The sequence below is a fragment of the Betta splendens genome, chromosome 7, assembly GCF_900634795.4.
Source record: "Betta splendens chromosome 7, fBetSpl5.4, whole genome shotgun sequence".
In the NCBI taxonomy this organism is placed as follows: Eukaryota; Metazoa; Chordata; class Actinopteri; order Anabantiformes; family Osphronemidae; genus Betta; species Betta splendens.
The window spans coordinates 4,941,699-4,959,966 of NC_040887.2; the positions used below are offsets into that span (position 1 = coordinate 4,941,699).

At 46.1% G+C, this 18,268-nt stretch overlaps 2 protein-coding genes across 2 annotated transcripts; both read left to right on the forward strand.

Annotated features, from left to right (window-relative positions):
* Nucleotides 1-1,026: 1,026 nt before the first annotated feature.
* tmem9 (transmembrane protein 9) lies at nucleotides 1,027-2,949 on the forward strand. Its single transcript, XM_029156539.3, has 6 exons — nucleotides 1,027-1,187; nucleotides 1,291-1,407; nucleotides 1,637-1,728; nucleotides 1,880-1,988; nucleotides 2,065-2,196; nucleotides 2,299-2,949. The coding sequence occupies exons 2-6, from the start codon at nucleotides 1,318-1,320 to the stop codon at nucleotides 2,437-2,439; spliced, it is 564 nt and encodes a 187-aa protein (XP_029012372.1). The 5' UTR covers nucleotides 1,027-1,187; nucleotides 1,291-1,317; the 3' UTR covers nucleotides 2,440-2,949.
* A 591-nt stretch (nucleotides 2,950-3,540) lies between these two features.
* Nucleotides 3,541-18,035, forward strand: LOC114858880 (dihydropyridine-sensitive L-type skeletal muscle calcium channel subunit alpha-1-like). Its single transcript, XM_029156538.3, has 45 exons — nucleotides 3,541-4,020; nucleotides 4,965-5,070; nucleotides 6,038-6,177; nucleotides 6,266-6,399; nucleotides 6,480-6,632; nucleotides 6,724-6,929; nucleotides 7,010-7,113; nucleotides 7,193-7,338; nucleotides 7,413-7,494; nucleotides 7,574-7,734; nucleotides 7,817-8,042; nucleotides 8,119-8,326; nucleotides 8,417-8,537; nucleotides 8,652-8,766; nucleotides 8,844-8,943; nucleotides 9,038-9,107; nucleotides 9,466-9,598; nucleotides 9,677-9,806; nucleotides 9,885-9,944; nucleotides 10,033-10,139; nucleotides 10,223-10,310; nucleotides 10,433-10,540; nucleotides 10,631-10,683; nucleotides 10,759-10,905; nucleotides 11,161-11,362; nucleotides 11,461-11,619; nucleotides 12,070-12,180; nucleotides 12,263-12,346; nucleotides 12,855-12,902; nucleotides 13,507-13,533; nucleotides 13,620-13,745; nucleotides 13,825-13,890; nucleotides 13,971-14,062; nucleotides 14,139-14,298; nucleotides 14,394-14,521; nucleotides 14,601-14,697; nucleotides 14,789-14,891; nucleotides 14,975-15,076; nucleotides 15,155-15,288; nucleotides 15,367-15,492; nucleotides 15,611-15,804; nucleotides 15,891-15,955; nucleotides 16,087-16,133; nucleotides 16,235-16,309; nucleotides 16,692-18,035. Exons 1-45 carry the CDS (start codon nucleotides 3,836-3,838, stop codon nucleotides 16,989-16,991), a joined length of 5,529 nt encoding a protein of 1,842 aa, XP_029012371.1. The 5' UTR covers nucleotides 3,541-3,835; the 3' UTR covers nucleotides 16,992-18,035.
* The last annotated feature ends 233 nt before the right edge of the window (nucleotides 18,036-18,268 follow it).

Sequence of the window (18,268 nt, forward strand, 5' to 3'; positions counted from 1 at the left end):
GGATCTGAGGATTATTTAATATTAACTAATTAATAAATTATGATCTCATATGGTAACATCATTAGTATTTCTCATATGTGTTTGCATGTTGCCAAAAATGTATTTTGTATATAAAATCCTGACAGCCATTTTATATTCACAGTCAAGCATAATTAAAAATTTACCTCAATTTGTGTCCTTGCAAAGCATCACATATTTGTCAGATTACAGGCTTACGCACAGCTGAAGATGAAGTTAACGCATTAACATAAATAATACTATCAAACAGAAAACACATGTCATTTTCTGTTAATTAAAACACACGAATCTCCAATTATGCCAATGCTGACATTTTCCTTGAAGATACTCACTGGTTCACAGCCTGTTTTCTGGTATCAGCTATGCATATGATCTGGCCAAGGATCACTTGTGTTTCTGTCTCACATGGGCAGCTTCATACATCATTCATATTCCCTAATTTATTTCACTGTTTACTCATAAACTCAGTCCAACTCAGCAGGGTTTTATATATTGCTGCTATAAATGGAGTATATGTACAGTACACACAACCAAGAGCATTTTATAGACTCAGCTATAAGAGGAAGGATCATTCGCATTCACTTTGCTGTGGACTGGATTTTGCTGCCCACACTGATATTACAGCTCATTAGAGCAATGAAAATGTCTTTAATTGATCTCAGTAACAACAAGCTCAAGTGGTTCATGGGTGCATTTGTGAGCCATCGGTTTATCAAAGATACAGGTATATTACTATAAAGAGAAATGTGAAAGCAGGATTAGGAGGGAAATAGAGGTATCGACTGGCTCAAGAAGCGGAGGCTTACATTTCACATTCCACCAGTGAGACTGGATATGACATGAGAATAATCAGTAACTAAAAGATGTGGATGAGTCAGAGGTTATCACGTCCTTTCTCTAAATCATTTGATTTAGGGCGTTACCGACAATTGTGTTTTAGATTTTTCATGCTATCTTGTCTTTTTTTTCTGAGTGTGTTTGTGTCCAGCAGGTGTCGCTGTTGCTTCACGTTTCTGTCCTACGTCACGTGTGACGACACCCTGGAACCCGGAAGCTCCATAAATACATAGATCCGTAGACATAATATGCGTATACGATGTCCACGTACGGTTCGGTTTCTATTTAGATCATATACACATTAAATCTCGTACCCACGAGAGTCCTGTTAGGTAAGCTACATGTGTTTCTGCTTTGGCCTCCGTAGTGGATGTATTTGCTTCGGTGGTCTCAACGTTAAGCCAGGCCTTAACAGAGCGCATGTTGTTTTCACAGAGCTTCGCTGCTAGTCCCGTGCAGGAAATGTCTACCAGGGCGGGCTCCTGGAGCGTTGCCGTCGCCGCAGCGCTGTGCCTGTTGCTGCTGGACGCCGTGGCTTTTGCACAGGCTAAGGTGAGACGTGCAACAGCGCGCGTGATGGAGCTCTGTAGAAATGCAGAACCCGAACGTGTCTGTCAGCGTCTGCGCATCATCTGATTATTGGAGACGCACAACCACACATTACTACACTACACGAGTAGTACACTTCACATGTTTGTAGTGTATTTTGGCCCGTGCATTTAGATGCCTAATCCCTTTGTTAAGTCGACTGAAAATGACCTATTACCCTGTTTTCTTACAGAATTTTGAAGATGTTCGCTGCAAGTGCATCTGTCCTCCCTACAGGAACATCAGTGGCAACACCTACAACAGAAATGTGTCTCAGAAGGACTGGTAGGAGAAGCCCCTCGTTTAGTCTGTCTGACACAAGGATCAGCGCTTTTAAATTTAATGTGCACTATCATTGGTTATATGACGTGTTCTCTCTGTTCACTGCCTTTCCAGCACAGACTCTACTCACTGTCCTACTTTGATGTGTTTGCAGTAATTGCCTCCATGTAGTGGAGCCCATGCCGGTGCCTGGCCATGATGTTGAAGCCTACTGCCTCTTGTGTGAGTGCAAGTATGAGGAACGAAGCAGCACCACCATCAAGGTACCACGAGACTTGTTCAGAATAGATCGTCCTCTAATTGAGCACTGATGCTAAACGTCTGTTTTATGTTTCACAGATAACCATCATCATTTACCTGGCCGTCGTGGGCGCACTGCTGCTCTACATGCTGTTTCTGCTACTGGTTGATCCTCTTATCCGCAAACATGACGCCTACACCCAGCCACTTCAAAATGAGGAGGATTCTGAGGTATTCATTCAAATGTACACAAAACATATGTTTGATGAAACAAATAGGCCTGCTTATTTTTTAGCCCTTGGTGAAATACGTTTGTTTTTGTCATCTGTGCAGGAGATGCGTCCGCAGGTGGACGGCGACCCGGCCAGGGGCAACACGGTGCTGGAGCGGGTCGAGGGAGCACAGCAGCGCTGGAAAAAGCAGGTGCAGGAACAACGCAAGACTGTTTTTGACCGCCACAAAATGCTTAGTTAAACCATGTAGCTGATCTCACACTAGGATTGGTGGAGGTGACACCCAGAACGCCACCAGGCACAGCTAACTTACCTTTCTATCATTGCTCAGCACTGCACCTTTAAATTAGGATTTCCTTCAGTCACACGTATCTATGCAGTTGTGGCCAAATAAACCTGCATGCTTATGCACTTTTAACTGCTAAAAAGCATGTCAACAATTTAACACATTTCAGTGCAGCAGATATTGAATGTCTTGATGAAGTAAGAGCCTCATTTAGTCTTTTTAGCTACAGTAGACTTAATAGCTTATTTATGTTTTTGTGTTAAATTCTTGCTTGTTGTCTTAAATTGTTCCAACTATTGTTTATATTCTATTTATTTTTTAATTGTTAAAATGTTAAATACATTTATTATTTATTTGATTGCATAATTTTTATGTATGTTTGACTCCATTCTAACTTGCAATGCTAATGTATTAACATCCAACGTAATGTGAAATAAACATACTCTGGTTGAGTATAAAAGTGTTCATATTTGGGACAATATTTCATGCTACCTACGATTTTTTTGTTCACTATTTTTTTCGGCACTAGGTGGTGACACAGTACACAATATCATTTAGGCTTCTGCTTCATCAGAGCATTCAACTATTTCATTTTAGATTGAAAAATGGTAAACTATTATTTGGTGGTTATTATTTTAAAACTTCTGTAGTCCAGATATAGTAACAATGAATTATGCAGTGCAAATGACTGATAACATTTTGGCCTTGACAATGGGTGAGTATGATTTTGTGTATCCAAATATGTATATGCTTGCGTTCTTAGCTGTATTCAACGAATCAAATTCTGATCGTCTCAGATGTAAATCTCATGCATGAAGCTTAGTTCTTCTGTAAACCACCAGTATCGAGCAGCTCTCTTTAAAACCAGGACAGGTTGATGGAACTGATATTCTGCTACTTCAGACCGACCCTCCGCTCCGCCGTGCCGTCGCTGGTAACTGGTGCCCTGCCCTTACCCAGCCCACCCTTCCCATTCACTCCCTTCATCCACCTACTGTCCCCCCACCCCATTTAACTATCCCCAAGCATGGCCTGCCACTGGTTCACAGTCTAAATTTAAACTAGAGCCGGGCCAACTGCTCCGCCAGTCACTGGGCTCCTGTTATTTTTCCCTGCCAAGGGGACTTTTCTGTCAGAGGCCATTAGTCAGGGGAAGAGGCCCGAGGACTCTGTGTGAGGGACACAGAGTTTGAGGGAAGAGGGTGCGTCAGGGGAGCACACCCAGGATCACCTGGTCTGGAACCCGAGGGGCCCTCACGACGGATAATTCTGCTGTGCCGCACTTTGGAATTATACTGTAGGAGGACTCATTTCCCAGATCTAGGAGTTTGTTCTGGATAAAGACTTTAAGATGGCGTCCAACGCAGATCCTGCCAAGCCCGTTATCATGAATGAAGAGGAGCTGAAGAGGAAGCAGAGGGAGAAGCTGAAGAAGCTACAGGCCACGGGGGGCAACCCTCGGCCCGCGAGGTCTCTCTTCCTCTTCACTTTGAAAAATCCTTTCCGCAAGGCCTGCATCAACATCGTGGAGTGGAAGTATCCTTTCTATCTTGCATGGCACTCAACTACCAATAGTGTATTCCACCTGTGGAAAACACATCCAAGTTACTAAAATCTGTGTAACTTAATTGTATTGTGTCAAAGTCAAGTTTGCAGCCTTCATATATTCACCCAAGGACCATCAGTAATTTAATCTTTGTCATACAGACACAATCCGTGTCGTCCTGCCTGGCCCACATTCTGTTTTTAGTTGTTCTGAAATGCTACCACTCTATGAGGCTCAAAGCATGAACACAAGGCGAGCTGCTGAGTGATGCCGTGATGGCTGGAGGGGATTACAAGCTGATCTCCAGCCATGATCGCACACGATTCATCTGAAGCGAACTGTGACAGTGACAGCAGCCTCTGCTTCACAGCACTTAAATCACACATGACTCTAATCAACTGGTTAATGTCCTCTGTTGAAGCGGGTCATTATTTTACCACAACAGTGTAACTACATCACTACGTGGTTCTTGTAGGGTTGAATTATGAAAAAACTTTTCATTATATTAAAACTATACTGCATACAGGCTTAGGGATAATCATCTTGAGGAACAAGCAGACGCTTTTTCCTTGTTGTCTGTGTTTGGTTTGTTCGTATTCTGGGGCCTCGCAGCTGTCCCACGGCATCACAGCCAGACATGATGCTGACACGGCAGGGGAATTCTCTCAGGGCGCCCCCTATGGGCGAACATGAAGCAACATGTAGCAAACAAGCAACAACACAGCCGACGGGCTGCTTTATGGAGGATGACGACGTATCAGGCAGCGTTTACTGTAGAAGCGCTGATCCGTTCAACATCATCATTAACATCATCCTCAGTTTTAACGGGTCTGCACAAACCCACTCACCAAATGCACAAGCGTTTCCATGACCACATGTTATTCTGCCAGTCCTTTTCATGTGCTGTTGCCATATCCTGAGCTTCTCCACGCAGAACCTTCGAGATCATCATCCTATTGACCATCTTTGCGAATTGCATAGCCCTGGCGGTTTTCCTGCCCATGCCCGAGGAGGACAGTAACAATACCAACGCGAGCCTGGTGAGTGCCATCGATCACATCCCTGTGAATGAACCCGTGTAGTCGGTCATCCACAAACACAATGCTTCACCTACTCAAGCAGTGGATAAGTGAGCAGCTGTGTTAAACAATTCAGTGTAATTGGCTCGTTTATGCTGATCACTGCTCTGAGTGCCAAGCCACACTTAAATGCCTCCCAGCACAACTCAGTGCTTTATTTGCAGTCCCATCTGCGTCAGCATATTAGCATGTCATCAGGCAGCTGTGCGTCCAGAGTGACTGAGCCAGCCGTCACATGCCATCTTTCATTAAACTCCACTCATAATTGGGTTAAACCTCGGATCAGTGTTGTTAGCACCAGGCCAGATATCTGGACCTGAGACCCGGAGGAGCTTGGCTTGTGCCGTACCCGCTCCTAAGTGGCGCTTCTTAGGGGGCCATTCCACAGGGGTGAGCAGTGTAAGGGGAGCCGGTCCACCCGACCCTGCGCTGTCAGAAGTAGGTCGACCCGGGCGGCATCGTCCCGCTGACGCAGGTGGGCGTTGGGGAGTCCACAAATGTCCCAGCGCTCCTCTAGCTGTAGAATGTGACGGCCTGTCCCCCTCACACGCTGCACATGGACACACAGTTACTGGTATAATCTAAATTGCAAAGTCTCCCTCTTTTATTATTAATGAATGCTAGGTTGGCCTTGGAGGTTATAATTGATGAGGGGCTTTGGGACTGCCGCTGCCTGGTTCAGCTAAACAATATTGACCTGATTTGTTTAGGGGGAAATAAACAGCATATATAATTTATAGCTTACCTCGAATGAACTCTCCCGTTTTGATGTGGGCTGATGGTGGGGCTCCATCGCCTCGGAGCTTTATGAGGCTCTTCTCGTGTTACAGATCGCGCTCATTGTGATTGACCGCTGCGTATGAGCCATAAAAGCAGATGCAGTCTATGCAGACGCTCACCTCCTGCTTTGTGTTTTGTCTTCGTGCAGGAGAGTTTGGAATACATCTTCCTGGTCATCTTCACGCTGGAGTGCTTTCTGAAGATAGTGGCGTACGGGTTGGTGTTCCACGAAGGCGCCTATTTACGGAACTGTTGGAACATATTGGACTTTGTCATCGTCTTCATGGGGTAGGATGAGCTGCGGGCCGCAGGTGGAGGCGTCTGCCGCGTTTCGCAGCCTTCCATCACTGCAGCTGTGTTGTCTTTGCTCCTGCAGTCTCTTCACCTTTGTTTTGGACACCTTCAATAAGATCTCCGACGTGCCGATGGAGAAGGGTGGAGGCTTTGACATGAAGGCGCTGAGGGCTTTCAGGGTGCTGCGACCACTCCGCCTCGTGTCTGGAGTGCCCAGTAAGCCTTCGCTCCCCCGCGTGTGACGCAGCGCTCCTGTGTGTGTGTCCGTGGTGACTTGGTCCTACTGTCGTCACCAGGTCTGCAGGTGGTGATGAACTCCATCCTCAAGGCGATGCTGCCTCTGCTGCACATCGCCCTGCTGGTCTTTCTGCTCGTCACCATTTATGCCATCATGGGCCTGGAGCTCTTCAAGTGCAAAATGCACAAGACCTGCTATTACACCGGCACAGGTGCGTATGTATATTTATCTGCTTACCTCATGTTTCGTGACTCATAATCCCAGGCTTTACAGCTGTTATTTATATCTTCTCCTTCCTGCAGACATCTATGCCACAGCGGAGGCTGAGCTGCCTGCGCCCTGTGCTCAGGCTGGTAATGGACGCCGCTGCATCATCAACGGGTCAGAGTGCCGTCAAGGTTGGGAGGGTCCCAACAATGGCATCACGCACTTTGATAACATTGGCTTTGCCATGCTGACTGTGTACCAGTGCATCACCATGGAGGGATGGACCAAAGTGCTCTACTGGGTGTGTGACGCCAGATGTTGTTGTAGAATTCAGAATGTACAGACTTCAGTTGGTGCGTCTGACCCAGCGCTGTCTTTCAGGTTAATGATGCCATAGGGAACGAATGGCCTTGGCTCTATTTCGTTCCTCTTATTCTGGTGGGCTCCTTCTTTGTGCTCAATCTGGTCCTGGGCGTGCTCAGTGGGTGAGGCAGCTTTTATTTTGGATGATTTTTTCTGTCTGCATTGTGCTTCCGGCTCAGCCCACCCGCTCTCTCCCCTCAGGGAGTTTACCAAGGAGCGGGAGAAGGCCAGGTCGCGTGGCGAGTTCCAGAAGCTGCGAGAGCGCCAGCAGCTGGATGAGGACCTCCACGGTTACATGGAGTGGATCACTCACGCTGAAGTCCTGGACGCCGACCGAGAAGGGAAAGGTCAGCATCCAACTCGTCCCTCGGTGATGTCATCCTGAGACACTGTTGATTTACATCTGTCACGCTCCCGTCAGGACTTCTACCGCTGACCAGTGGAGATTCAGACACAGACAGCCTGTATGACCTGGAAGGAAAGAGTCGCGTTATCTACTACTAGTGAGTTACCTGGTTTGTGACTGTGACCCACTATAATTACATCGTGTGCTGCTGTGAGCCGGGTTTATCTTCTGTTTAGCCGCTTGGCCCGTCGCTGGAATCGCTTCTTCAGGATGAAGTGCCTCGTGTATGTGAAGACCAAGAGCTTTTACTGGGTGGTGATGATCCTCGTCTTCCTCAACACCCTGACTATAGCAACGGAGCACCATCACCAGTCGGACTCGCTTACATCGCTGCAGGGTTGGTTACTGTTCAGTTAATTATTCTCAACACGTGTCCCGCCTGTCACCGTTTCTTACATCTGTCTCTCTTATCTCAACAGACGTTGCCAGTCGTGTGCTCCTGGTGCTCTTCGTCCTTGAGATGCTTGTGAAGATCTACGCTCTGGGACCCAGAGCGTATTTCATGTCTCTCTTCAACCGCTTCGACTTCTTCGTGGTGCTGTGTGGCATCCTGGAGATGATCATGCTGTCTGCAGGCGCCGTGGCCCCCCTGGGCTTCTCCGTGCTCAGGTGTATCCGGCTGCTGAGGATTCTCAAAGTCACAAAGTAAGTCCAGTAGCGCTCTCGCCTCACGTGTGCCGCGCGCCATTCGTCACCTCCCCCTCTCTCCACTGCTTTGCAGGTACTGGACCTCTCTGAGCAACCTCGTGGCCTCTCTGCTCAACTCCGTCCGCTCCATCGCGTCCCTGCTCCTTCTTCTCTTCCTCTTCATCGTCATCTTCTCGCTCCTCGGCATGCAAGTGTTTGGGGGTAAATTTAACTTTGTAGACCACAGACCGAGGCGCAGCAACTTTGACAACTTCCCTCAGGCGCTCATCAGCGTGTTTCAGGTAAATGATTTCACCATAAGAGCATCTAACTTTTTTCTCATAAATGACAATAGAAAAAAATCTGCTTCATTTGTTTTGATTCTATCTCAGGTCCTGACAGGGGAGGAGTGGACCAACATCATGTACAACGGCATCATGGCCCATGGAGGGCCTGTCATCCCTGGCATCCTCGTCGCCATCTACTTCATTGTCCTCTTTGTTTGTGGAAACTGTATCCTTCACGTTTACAATATCACATTAAAAACCTCTGGCTATGAAACTACACACAGAGGGAAACAACAGTAACATCCCAGGATTTGTGTTTTCCTGAGCTCGGGACATCAAGACATCCTTCTCAACGTCTTCTTGGCCATCGCCGTCGACAACCTGGCAGAAGCTGAGAGTCTGACCTCAGCTCAGAAAGAAAAGGCAGAGGAGAAGATGAGGAAGAAGCTACTAAGGTGAAGAGGAGAGTAATACCGATAGGAGTAGATGAGATGATCCTATGGCTAAACGTGACTCCATTCTTTTATTCCAGGTCCAAAATGCCCGATAAGACTGACGAGGAGCGGGAGAGGATATCCAAGAAGCTGGCAGAGCAGAGGGCCAAGCTGGAGGGCATGCCCACCACAGCCAAGGTCAGGGCTGCGTCCCACGATGTTCCATCTTCACTCTCAACGCTTGAAATCGTGAGAAGCGTCCTTACACACATGATGCATTTGCCTTTTTCAGCTGAAAGTTGATGAGTTCGAGTCCAATGTCAACGAAGTGAAGGATCCGTTCCCGCCTGCCGACTTCCCAGGTAACGGAATAACAGTGAACTTCAACAGTATTTCTTGTGATTCGCCAACTGCAGGAATTGCTGCTTCCTACGCTTGCTGTTTACAGTCCTGCCGTCTTCACTGCGGTGCTGCAGTATTAGTATAGTAACTCTCATTATTATTAGACTCCGCCGATAGCCTGACTGAGTTTATAGCACATTCTAAAGTTAGAGGCTACTCTGGTGGCCACCATATAAAGAGTACGGCATGATTCACTACATGAACTGTAGCTGGCACAGTGTTCAAAGGAGTTTATTTTGATTTTCTGCACTTTTTCCTTTGTGGCTGTTTTACACAGTTTTAAAGCATATTAGTCACTACCCTCCTTCTATGCGATAGGTGATGACGAGGAGGAAGAGCCTGAAATCCCTCTCAGCCCTCGGCCCCGACCAATGGCCGACCTGCAGCTGAAGGAGGAGGCCGTTCCACTGCCTGAAGCCAGTTCCTTTTTCATTTTTGGTCCCCAGAACAAGTAAGAGCCGCCTACTACAAAGCAAAACACTGTAAGAGAGAAGAAATGAAATCACACATTTCATTTCCTGGTGTCCAGGTTCCGTAAGCTGTGCTACAAGATCATCAATGCCTCTTCGTTCACCAACCTAATCCTGCTGTTCATCCTGCTCTCCTCCATCTCCCTGGCAGCTGAGGACCCCATCGATCCCAAGTCCTACAGAAACATGGTGCAAATGTGGTGCAGCGCGACGCACATTTATGAAGCGCTGAAGAGACTAACTCTGCTCTCTGTGCCTCTCCTCTAGATCTTAGCCTATGCCGATATTGTCTTTACAACTGTGTTCACAATTGAGATTGTGCTCAAGGTAAGTTTATGTTAAGCTTTTATGTAAACTGGTGGAAATACTGGTGGAAATCTCATTTTAAGTCTTTGTTTTTGCTTTGGACCGGCAGATGACAGTCTACGGAGCTTTCATGCATAAAGGCTCCTTCTGCCGTAACTCCTTCAACATTCTGGATCTGATTGTGGTTGGAGTCTCACTGCTGTCAATGGGAATGGAGTAGGTTCCACTTTTGTTTTTTATTTTAATTGCTTTTCAGTGTTTCCAAGCATCATTCGCTGTTTGTTGTCCGTTAAATACAGGTCCAGTGCCATCTCTGTGGTGAAGATCCTCAGGGTGCTGAGGGTGCTGAGGCCTCTCAGAGCCATTAACAGAGCTAAAGGCTTGAAGGTACAACGCAAGCAGAACCAGAACAAGTAGAGGAGCAGCTGATGCCGCCCATGAAGCCAACATAGCTTCACCTTGCCTCACTCTGTCATAAACCCTCACTGTTTGTCTCCGTTTGCTTGCAGCACGTGGTGCAGTGCGTGTTTGTGGCCATCAAAACCATCGGCAACATCGTTCTGGTCACCATGCTGCTGAATTTCATGTTTGCCTGCATTGGAGTGCAGCTCTTCAAGGTAGATTGTCTATAACGGCACTGTTAAGGTCCCTTTGCCAGATTTAAATGAAGGAGGTTGAACTGTGTTTGCATTAAATGTGTCACTCAGGGTAAATTCTACAGCTGCACAGACCCCTCCAAAGTGATAGAGGAGGAATGCCGGTAAGCCGACGCCCTTCAGCCGTCATAGATTTAATTTATGGATGTTACAGTGCTGTTTACTGCGTTCGCTCCCAGGGGATCCTTCCTGAAGCACATGGAGAACTCCCTAGAGGACACAGTGGTGGCTAACAGAGAGTGGCTCAACAGTGACTTCAACTTTGACAATGTGCTCAATGGCATGCTGGCGCTCTTCACTGTGTCTACATTCGAGGGCTGGCCGAAGTAAGAACAGCACACGTTCATTCAGCATTAATCAACGTCTGATCCGATATGTGATTGAGTTAGAAAACAGAATATCTTATTATGAGGATATTGACTTGGAAGTAATTCCACTGCCTGGAGCCAGAGATGGTGAAATAGATGATACTTTTGTTTTAATCCACTGAAATATAGATCTCATCTCTGCAAATCTGCCTTATTGGATTTCTGGTCTCTGTCCTGGCAATTTCCTCTTTCCTTTTAACATCGTGTTCGCAGACTGCTGTACCGAGCCATCGATTCAGACGTGGAGGACATGGGTCCTGTCTTTAATAACCGCGTGGAGGTGTCCATCTTCTTCATCATCTACATCATTCTCATCGCCTTCTTCATGATGAACATCTTCGTGGGCTTCGTCATCGTCACCTTCCAGGAGCAAGGCGAGCAAGAGTATAAGAACTGTGAGCTGGACAAGAACCAGGTACATCGAGGGGGTCTAGTCGATCCCTGTAAAATCCAAAGCACATTCTGACAAGTGCAGAGCGGTTTATCATGGATTTGTTCCTGCCACCACTTCAGCGTCAGTGTGTGCAGTACGCCCTGAAGGCTCGTCCTCTGAGGTGCTACATCCCCAAAAACCCCTACCAGTACAGAGTCTGGTACATCGTCACCTCCTGCTACTTCGAGTATCTCATGTTCTTCCTCATTATGCTCAACACCCTGTGTTTGGGAATGCAGGTACGTCGGGTCTAATATTCAATGTCAGTATTCACTATATTTTCATGTGAAGATACATATAGTGTAGTATTTTGTGCCAACATCATACAAACTTTGAGTTTGCTGTGTCATTAAATTAATGAAAACATGAACATGTGTTGCAGCTTTATAAATATGGGCCACTACAACTTTTCAAAAAAATGCCAGCTAATTATTTGTAGGGAATTGGGAACACATTAATACAGAGTGGCCTACATACTTCTTTGGTAGTTAATTATGAAAGCTCACTGCGCATGTGAAGTTTTAGAGAGACGTTAATTGCAAATTTGGTGCTTTCATCTCCCTGCGTTTGGAGCAAACTGGACAAGTCGGGAAATGTGAAGTCTATAACCTACTGTATAAACTAATGTGATGAAAGAAGTGTAATAGTATAGCATGTGGTGAAAGACCTCCGCCTTGTGTTTTGAACAGCACTGTAACCAGTCCGAACACGTGACCAAGCTGTCAGACAACCTGAACCTGATCTTCACCGTGCTCTTCACCGTGGAGATGATCCTCAAACTCATGGCATTCAAAGCGCGGGTAGAGGCTCCGCTGTTTGCTGTTTAAAGAACGTTCTCTCTGTCTCCTGCTCGGCAGCCTCACGCTTGCTCTGTCTGTGCAGGGCTACTTTGGAGACCCCTGGAACGTATTTGACTTCATCATCGTCATCGGCAGCGTCGTTGACGTTATCCTGAGTGAGGTCGATGTAAGTACGACTGACACAATGATCGGCTGAAAGAAACACCTCAGGCGCCAGAATCCCACTGCAGGTGCTGGATGCGAAGTTGAGTTTTATTGAAATGACTGAGTGCATTCATCCAATGCTCTGACTCAGATAGTACGAACTGTTGTCCCTGTGCTGATTGGTGCCTCTCGGGACATGGTCAGTTACGTCGCTGGCCCTTCATCTTTCATCAAGCATTTCCATCACATCATCAAACCATTTTCCACTTTTCCACTGCAATACTTTGAGTGTTTTCATGTTGTTATATGTTGTTTGAGCACAGTATCAGTTAAGGATGTGATTTTTATTTTACCTGGCGATGCTACACACACTTGCTATCGTTGCACTGCGCTGTCCTCATTTTATTCACATCACAACTTCTCGTTCTCCGCCTCTTTACTCTTGACGTTTATTTTTTTTAATTCTGATCCCCATCAAATCCTCACCTGTTCTCCATGCACCTCACTCCTCATCTGTCTATCCTCCACAGAGTGCCCTGGCCGCCAGTGGAGGGCTGTACTGTCTCCATGGCTGTACTGTAAATATCTGAGCTGCACTGCAGTGCACGGCTGCATGAGCCTTGCTGTGTGAGCACTGAGCTTTGCTCCCCACTAAACCCTAGTGCTACTGTACTCAGCTGTGAGTGGCTCCACGTCTTACCCAGCAAGTTTACCAAAGACCTACTACTGTTATAGTATAGCTCCAACAGGGCTGCGTCTCATCACTGATATAAAGTCACAGCAAGTTTTAATCATAGTTACAATGAATGAGAAAACTGTGTACAGTGTTCATCTGGCATGAGTACTGATTTTAGGCTTTGTTATAAGTTGTTATAGGTGGAAATGTGCCTAATATTAACCCCAATTCTAATTAATTCCTACTCAGAATTAAATGAATTAAGGGATTCTTAATTATTTCTCATTATTGGGAAAATGCTTCAGAAAGTATTCACTTTCCAACTTACTGCACACGTTATTTTACAATATAACTTTTTCTGCTTTGTTGCTGTAAACATGAAGAATACTGTAAATGAATACTTTAAGAAGCAACTGCACATGCTGTTATGTAGTGATGTTATTATTCTCATAGCATCCCTCAAAACGCAAGTGCAGTTTTGATGTCTTTTCCCCCTCTTTGTGCAGGAGACGAACCTCATGCAGGAGATTGCGGTGAGTCGTGGCTCCCTTCGTGTTTTAAACCTCCACTGTTTTCTGTTTCTCTCTCTCTCACACACGCTCCTTCTTTTGGTTCACAGGCCTCTGAAAACGCTTCGGTTTCCATCACATTCTTCCGACTCTTCCGTGTCATGCGTCTGGTCAAACTGCTGAACCGCTCGGAGGGCATTCGTAACCTGCTGTGGACCTTCATCAAGTCCTTTCAGGTTGGTCTCTGGAGCCGCCGTCATTACTATTCTCCACCGCTCCCCCCGCGGTCTGACTCTTTGTCTTTGTTGTTTGCAGGCTCTTCCTCATGTGGCTCTGCTCATCGTGATGCTTTTCTTTATTTATGCTGTGATTGGGATGCAGGTACAGTCTCCCGACTTGTCAAGTAAAAATCAAAACTAGCTGATTAGTGACTGATTAAGTGAATTTACTGTATTATTCAGATCTTCGGGAAAGTAGCCTTAGTGGATGGCACACAAATCAACCGCAACAACAACTTCCAGACATTCCCTCAGGCTGTTCTGATGCTATTCCGGTGAGTCTGTGAGTGAGTTCGCACATACACGGTCACACAGAACAAAGATTTGACTGTGCTGTGTTTGTGTCTCTAGATGTGCTACTGGAGAGGCCTGGCAGGAGGTCATGATGGCTTCGATGTATGGGAAGAAATGTGACCCGAAGTCAGACTTCCTTCCAGGAGAGGAGTACACCTGCGGATCCAACTTCGCTGTCTTCTACTTCCTCAGCTTTTACTGTCTCTGTGCTTTCCTGGTGCGACAACATTTCTCAACATTTACAATTTTACATATTAGGGGCAGTGACTCATCATCACCTACTGACATATATTGTTTTTCTACATACATCAGATCCTCAACCTGTTTGTCGCCGTCATCATGGACAACTTCGACTACCTGACTCGTGACTGGTCTCTCCTCGGTCCACATCACTTGGACGAGTTCAAGAAGATCTGGGCTGAATACGACCCTGAAGCCACGTGAGCTGGACTCCTAGATGCAAATAAAAACGCGCTGAACCGTCACCGTCGCTGCAGATGTTGTTTTCTGGTTTAACAGGGGAAGAATCAAACATCTGGATGTTGTGACGCTGCTCCGACGCATTCAGCCTCCGCTGGGCTTTGGCAAGTTCTGTCCTCATCGAGAGGCCTGCAAGGTGCTTACAGAAATGTTTTTGACTGGTTAGGTCCAAAAGTAAAAAGAACAACAACTTTTCTTTAATTTAATTTCTTAATATTTTTATGCAGCGTTTGGTTGGTATGAACATGCCTCTTAACAGCGATGGCACCGTCACGTTCAACGCCACCCTTTTCGCTCTGGTCCGGACAGCGCTCAAGATCAAAACAGAAGGTAAACGGCTCAGGTCTGGGTCTGGTACCTGTGTTTCCTCCTGCATTGATGGATATTTTCCATTCATTCATTACTTTGAACAGGTAACTTTGAGCAGGCCAACGAGGAGCTGAGAGCCATTATAAAGCAAATCTGGAAACGCACCAGTATGAAACTGCTGGACCAGGTCATCCCCCCCATAGGAGGTGAGGCTTCTTGCATGCAGGCAGTTCGTTAGCTCACCCGAATTCACCCACGCTCACAACACGTCCACTCATCATCAGACGATGAGGTGACTGTGGGCAAGTTCTACGCTACCTTCCTGCTCCAAGACCATTTCCGCAAGTTTATGAAACGGCAAGAGGAATACTACGGCTACCGGCCCACGAAGAAGAGCGCCTCAGGCCCAGAGATCCAGGTTATTTTTCACCTTTTACATTTTGTACATCCATCCATATTATACCCTGCCAGTTTAATATACCGTTTTTTTTTTCAGGCGGGTCTGAGGAGCATAGAGGAAGAGGCAGCTCAGGAGATGCACAGGGCCATTTCAGGAGACCTTCAAAATGAGGAAGAGATGGACAGAGCGATGGAGGAAGCTGGAGAGGAGCGCATTTACCAGGTCAGAAACATGATACAAAGTTCTAAGGAATGGAGCAACTTGTTCCAGGGTGAGGCCACCTCTATATTTGACTAAGAGAACATTTAGGACTACACCTGCCTGCACGTGTGTCCTGCAGCGTACCCACGGTCTTTTTGGCAATCGCGTGGACTCGTTCTCCTCGGAGCCCAGTAACGCTCAGGCCCCACAGATGACCAACCAGCGGCCGCTCCAGTTCTCCGAGAGCCAGCCAGACTCCCCGCCTGACTCCTCCGCCTTGGTGCCCGCGACTGAGTTCTTCCCCACAAACACCAACAACAATGCTTTTGCAGAGTGAGTCCCTGAATCGCTGACGCGTACCAACAACAGCAGCGCATTCAGGGTGAGTGTCTCTGACGCTGATCTTGGTTGTCTTTCAGATTTTCATTTGAAAGAGAAGGGAGTCCTGAAGAGTTTTACAATCCCAGCGAGGATGGAGAGCCAGGTGTGGCTGCGAGTCAACATTAACAGCACAGAGATATGCTCACATAAGCAGTAGTTACAGTACAATACAATTATATTCATTTCTTTTTACATGTGATGATGCCTATGAATAACCCTTTGTTGCCTCTTCAGATTTCCAGCACTCTTGGAACTTCACAGTGAGAACGGACAGAACACAGGTGTTGTGTTGTGTTATGAAACATAAAGCTGACTTATTCAGTGTTCATGAGGGTAAACAGCTCTTATAGAATATACAATATATGAGTGTTTTTCTTTGCAGTTCCCTTATGAGCCAAACTATGGCGACAGCGTGAGTCAGAGCTCCCATACTGCCGCTGACCAGCTTGTCCAGGAGGTGAGTGAGGGAGGATCTCTGCCTCCTATAACGTACTAATGAGGAGAAAACTTCCTGATTCCCCATCAGATCTTTTATAAATGATGATTATAAGATAATTATAAACTCAGCTCTTTTTTTAGCACTGACCTCATTTCCTGGACACAAATGAGGACTAGTCCTGAAATAACCCCTTATGATTGAACCATTCAAGCTTAGAGATATTATCTAAATATTATTTCAGGGTGTATCTACATAACATTAACCCTGCTGATGTGCTTTAGTCACTGCTTTATGTCTTCTTCTACAGGGCTCAATATAATATCACAATGTCTTTACAGCCATGATTGCACCATAACTGTATAAACTGTACATACAACACAGCTGTTTGTTTTTCTTCCAGGCTCTAGTGAAGGGCGGCCTGGGTCCCCTGGCCAGAGACCCCAGCTTTGTCTCTGGGACTAAGAAGGAAATGGCTGATGCCATGCACATTCCCATCTCTGAGATGGAGGGCGTGGCTCGGGGAATCCTCTGCGAACGCTCCGGCAGTGTCGCCTCTTCAAAGAAGAGACGTCCAGTTCCTGTCCCGCCTTCTGTCCCTGCTGCAGCAGCCCAGCCAGATCCAGCAGTGAGGAGGAAGAGACGCCCAGTCCCCATGGTTCCCTCCAAGCAGGGCCCGGCTGATGCAGACTCCAAGGTTTAGAGGCGACTATGTTTTTATTTTATTTCTTACATTTGCAGGTGGCTTGATCTCACCTCATGTTACCAAGCGTGACGCCCCTGTGACATTTCGTATCTCTTGGCTCATGGCCTATAGGTAGGTTGGCTCAGGATTAATAATTTACCAGTGTCTGAAAACCTAAAGCAACACAATTCATCTGATGAAGAGCTAATCTTCAGATTGATTAATAAAACTCGAACTTGTCTCAGAGTAAACAGATTGACGCACTTCTTTTCTTTCGGAGTGTTTTTTTTTTTTTGAGGTCATCCATTCCATAGACTTATGGGACAACCATGTGAGTCAGAGGAGTGTCTTACTGAGGGAGGCGAGAATGTCTGGAGTGACTCAGTGAATGCAGGCGCGAGCTGCTGTCATTATTGTGCTGCAGTTCTTTTGGGAAAGAGCGGAAAAAGGGAGACACTAAGTTTGTGTGTGTCAGAGCACAGAACAGTTGAAAGTATATATTGTTTAGTTCAAGCTATGGGATGTGGTACTAATGGTGCCAGTTGTGTATTTGTGAAGCAGTGTCCTCAGATCTATTAGGACCTGCTATCTTTTATTACTGCTCACAACTGACCTTGTTCAGTTATGATCCGGTTTTTGAAATGGGCATCTCTGTATTTGGGATACAGAGATATGTTTCACATGTAATTATCAATTACATTTTAAGACGTACTGTAGCTCAACAGTGCGTGTGATTTTCGCCCCTTATGTCACTTTAAGTCGCTGTTAGCTACAGGTTTTTAGATGGCTAACTGGTACAGAGGATGTTTCTTCAACATACCTGGAGTATGATGGATTATTAGGAACGTTTACTAATTCACTTTAACTGCAGTGACATAATTTATGGCACCTTTGTGCACGTTTTTTTTTTCTTTTCATATGTTATGTTTAATATGTTTTGGAGAAACCAATAGTTTGACAGAAGCTTCCAGCTCAAATTCTGACAATACTTCACTTCTGGATCTATGCCATAAAGGTTGATGTTACAGTGGTGGCAAAGAAATAAATGATCTAAATCATTCATTCCTGTGTCCTGTGTTTCTGCTAGCAAAGCAGAAATAAAAAATATGATCAAGATTTAGCACACAGACCCTTGATGTAAAGATAGGTGCAGCATTTGGCCATGGCCCCTTTGCAAACTGAGAACCTCTATAAATAGTCCTGCCCAGCACAGCACACAGTGCCCCTTACGGAATGGAAACTAATGCAGCAACATGTATGCTGTATTGTGGTAGGATTCTGTCAAGGGTGAGAAG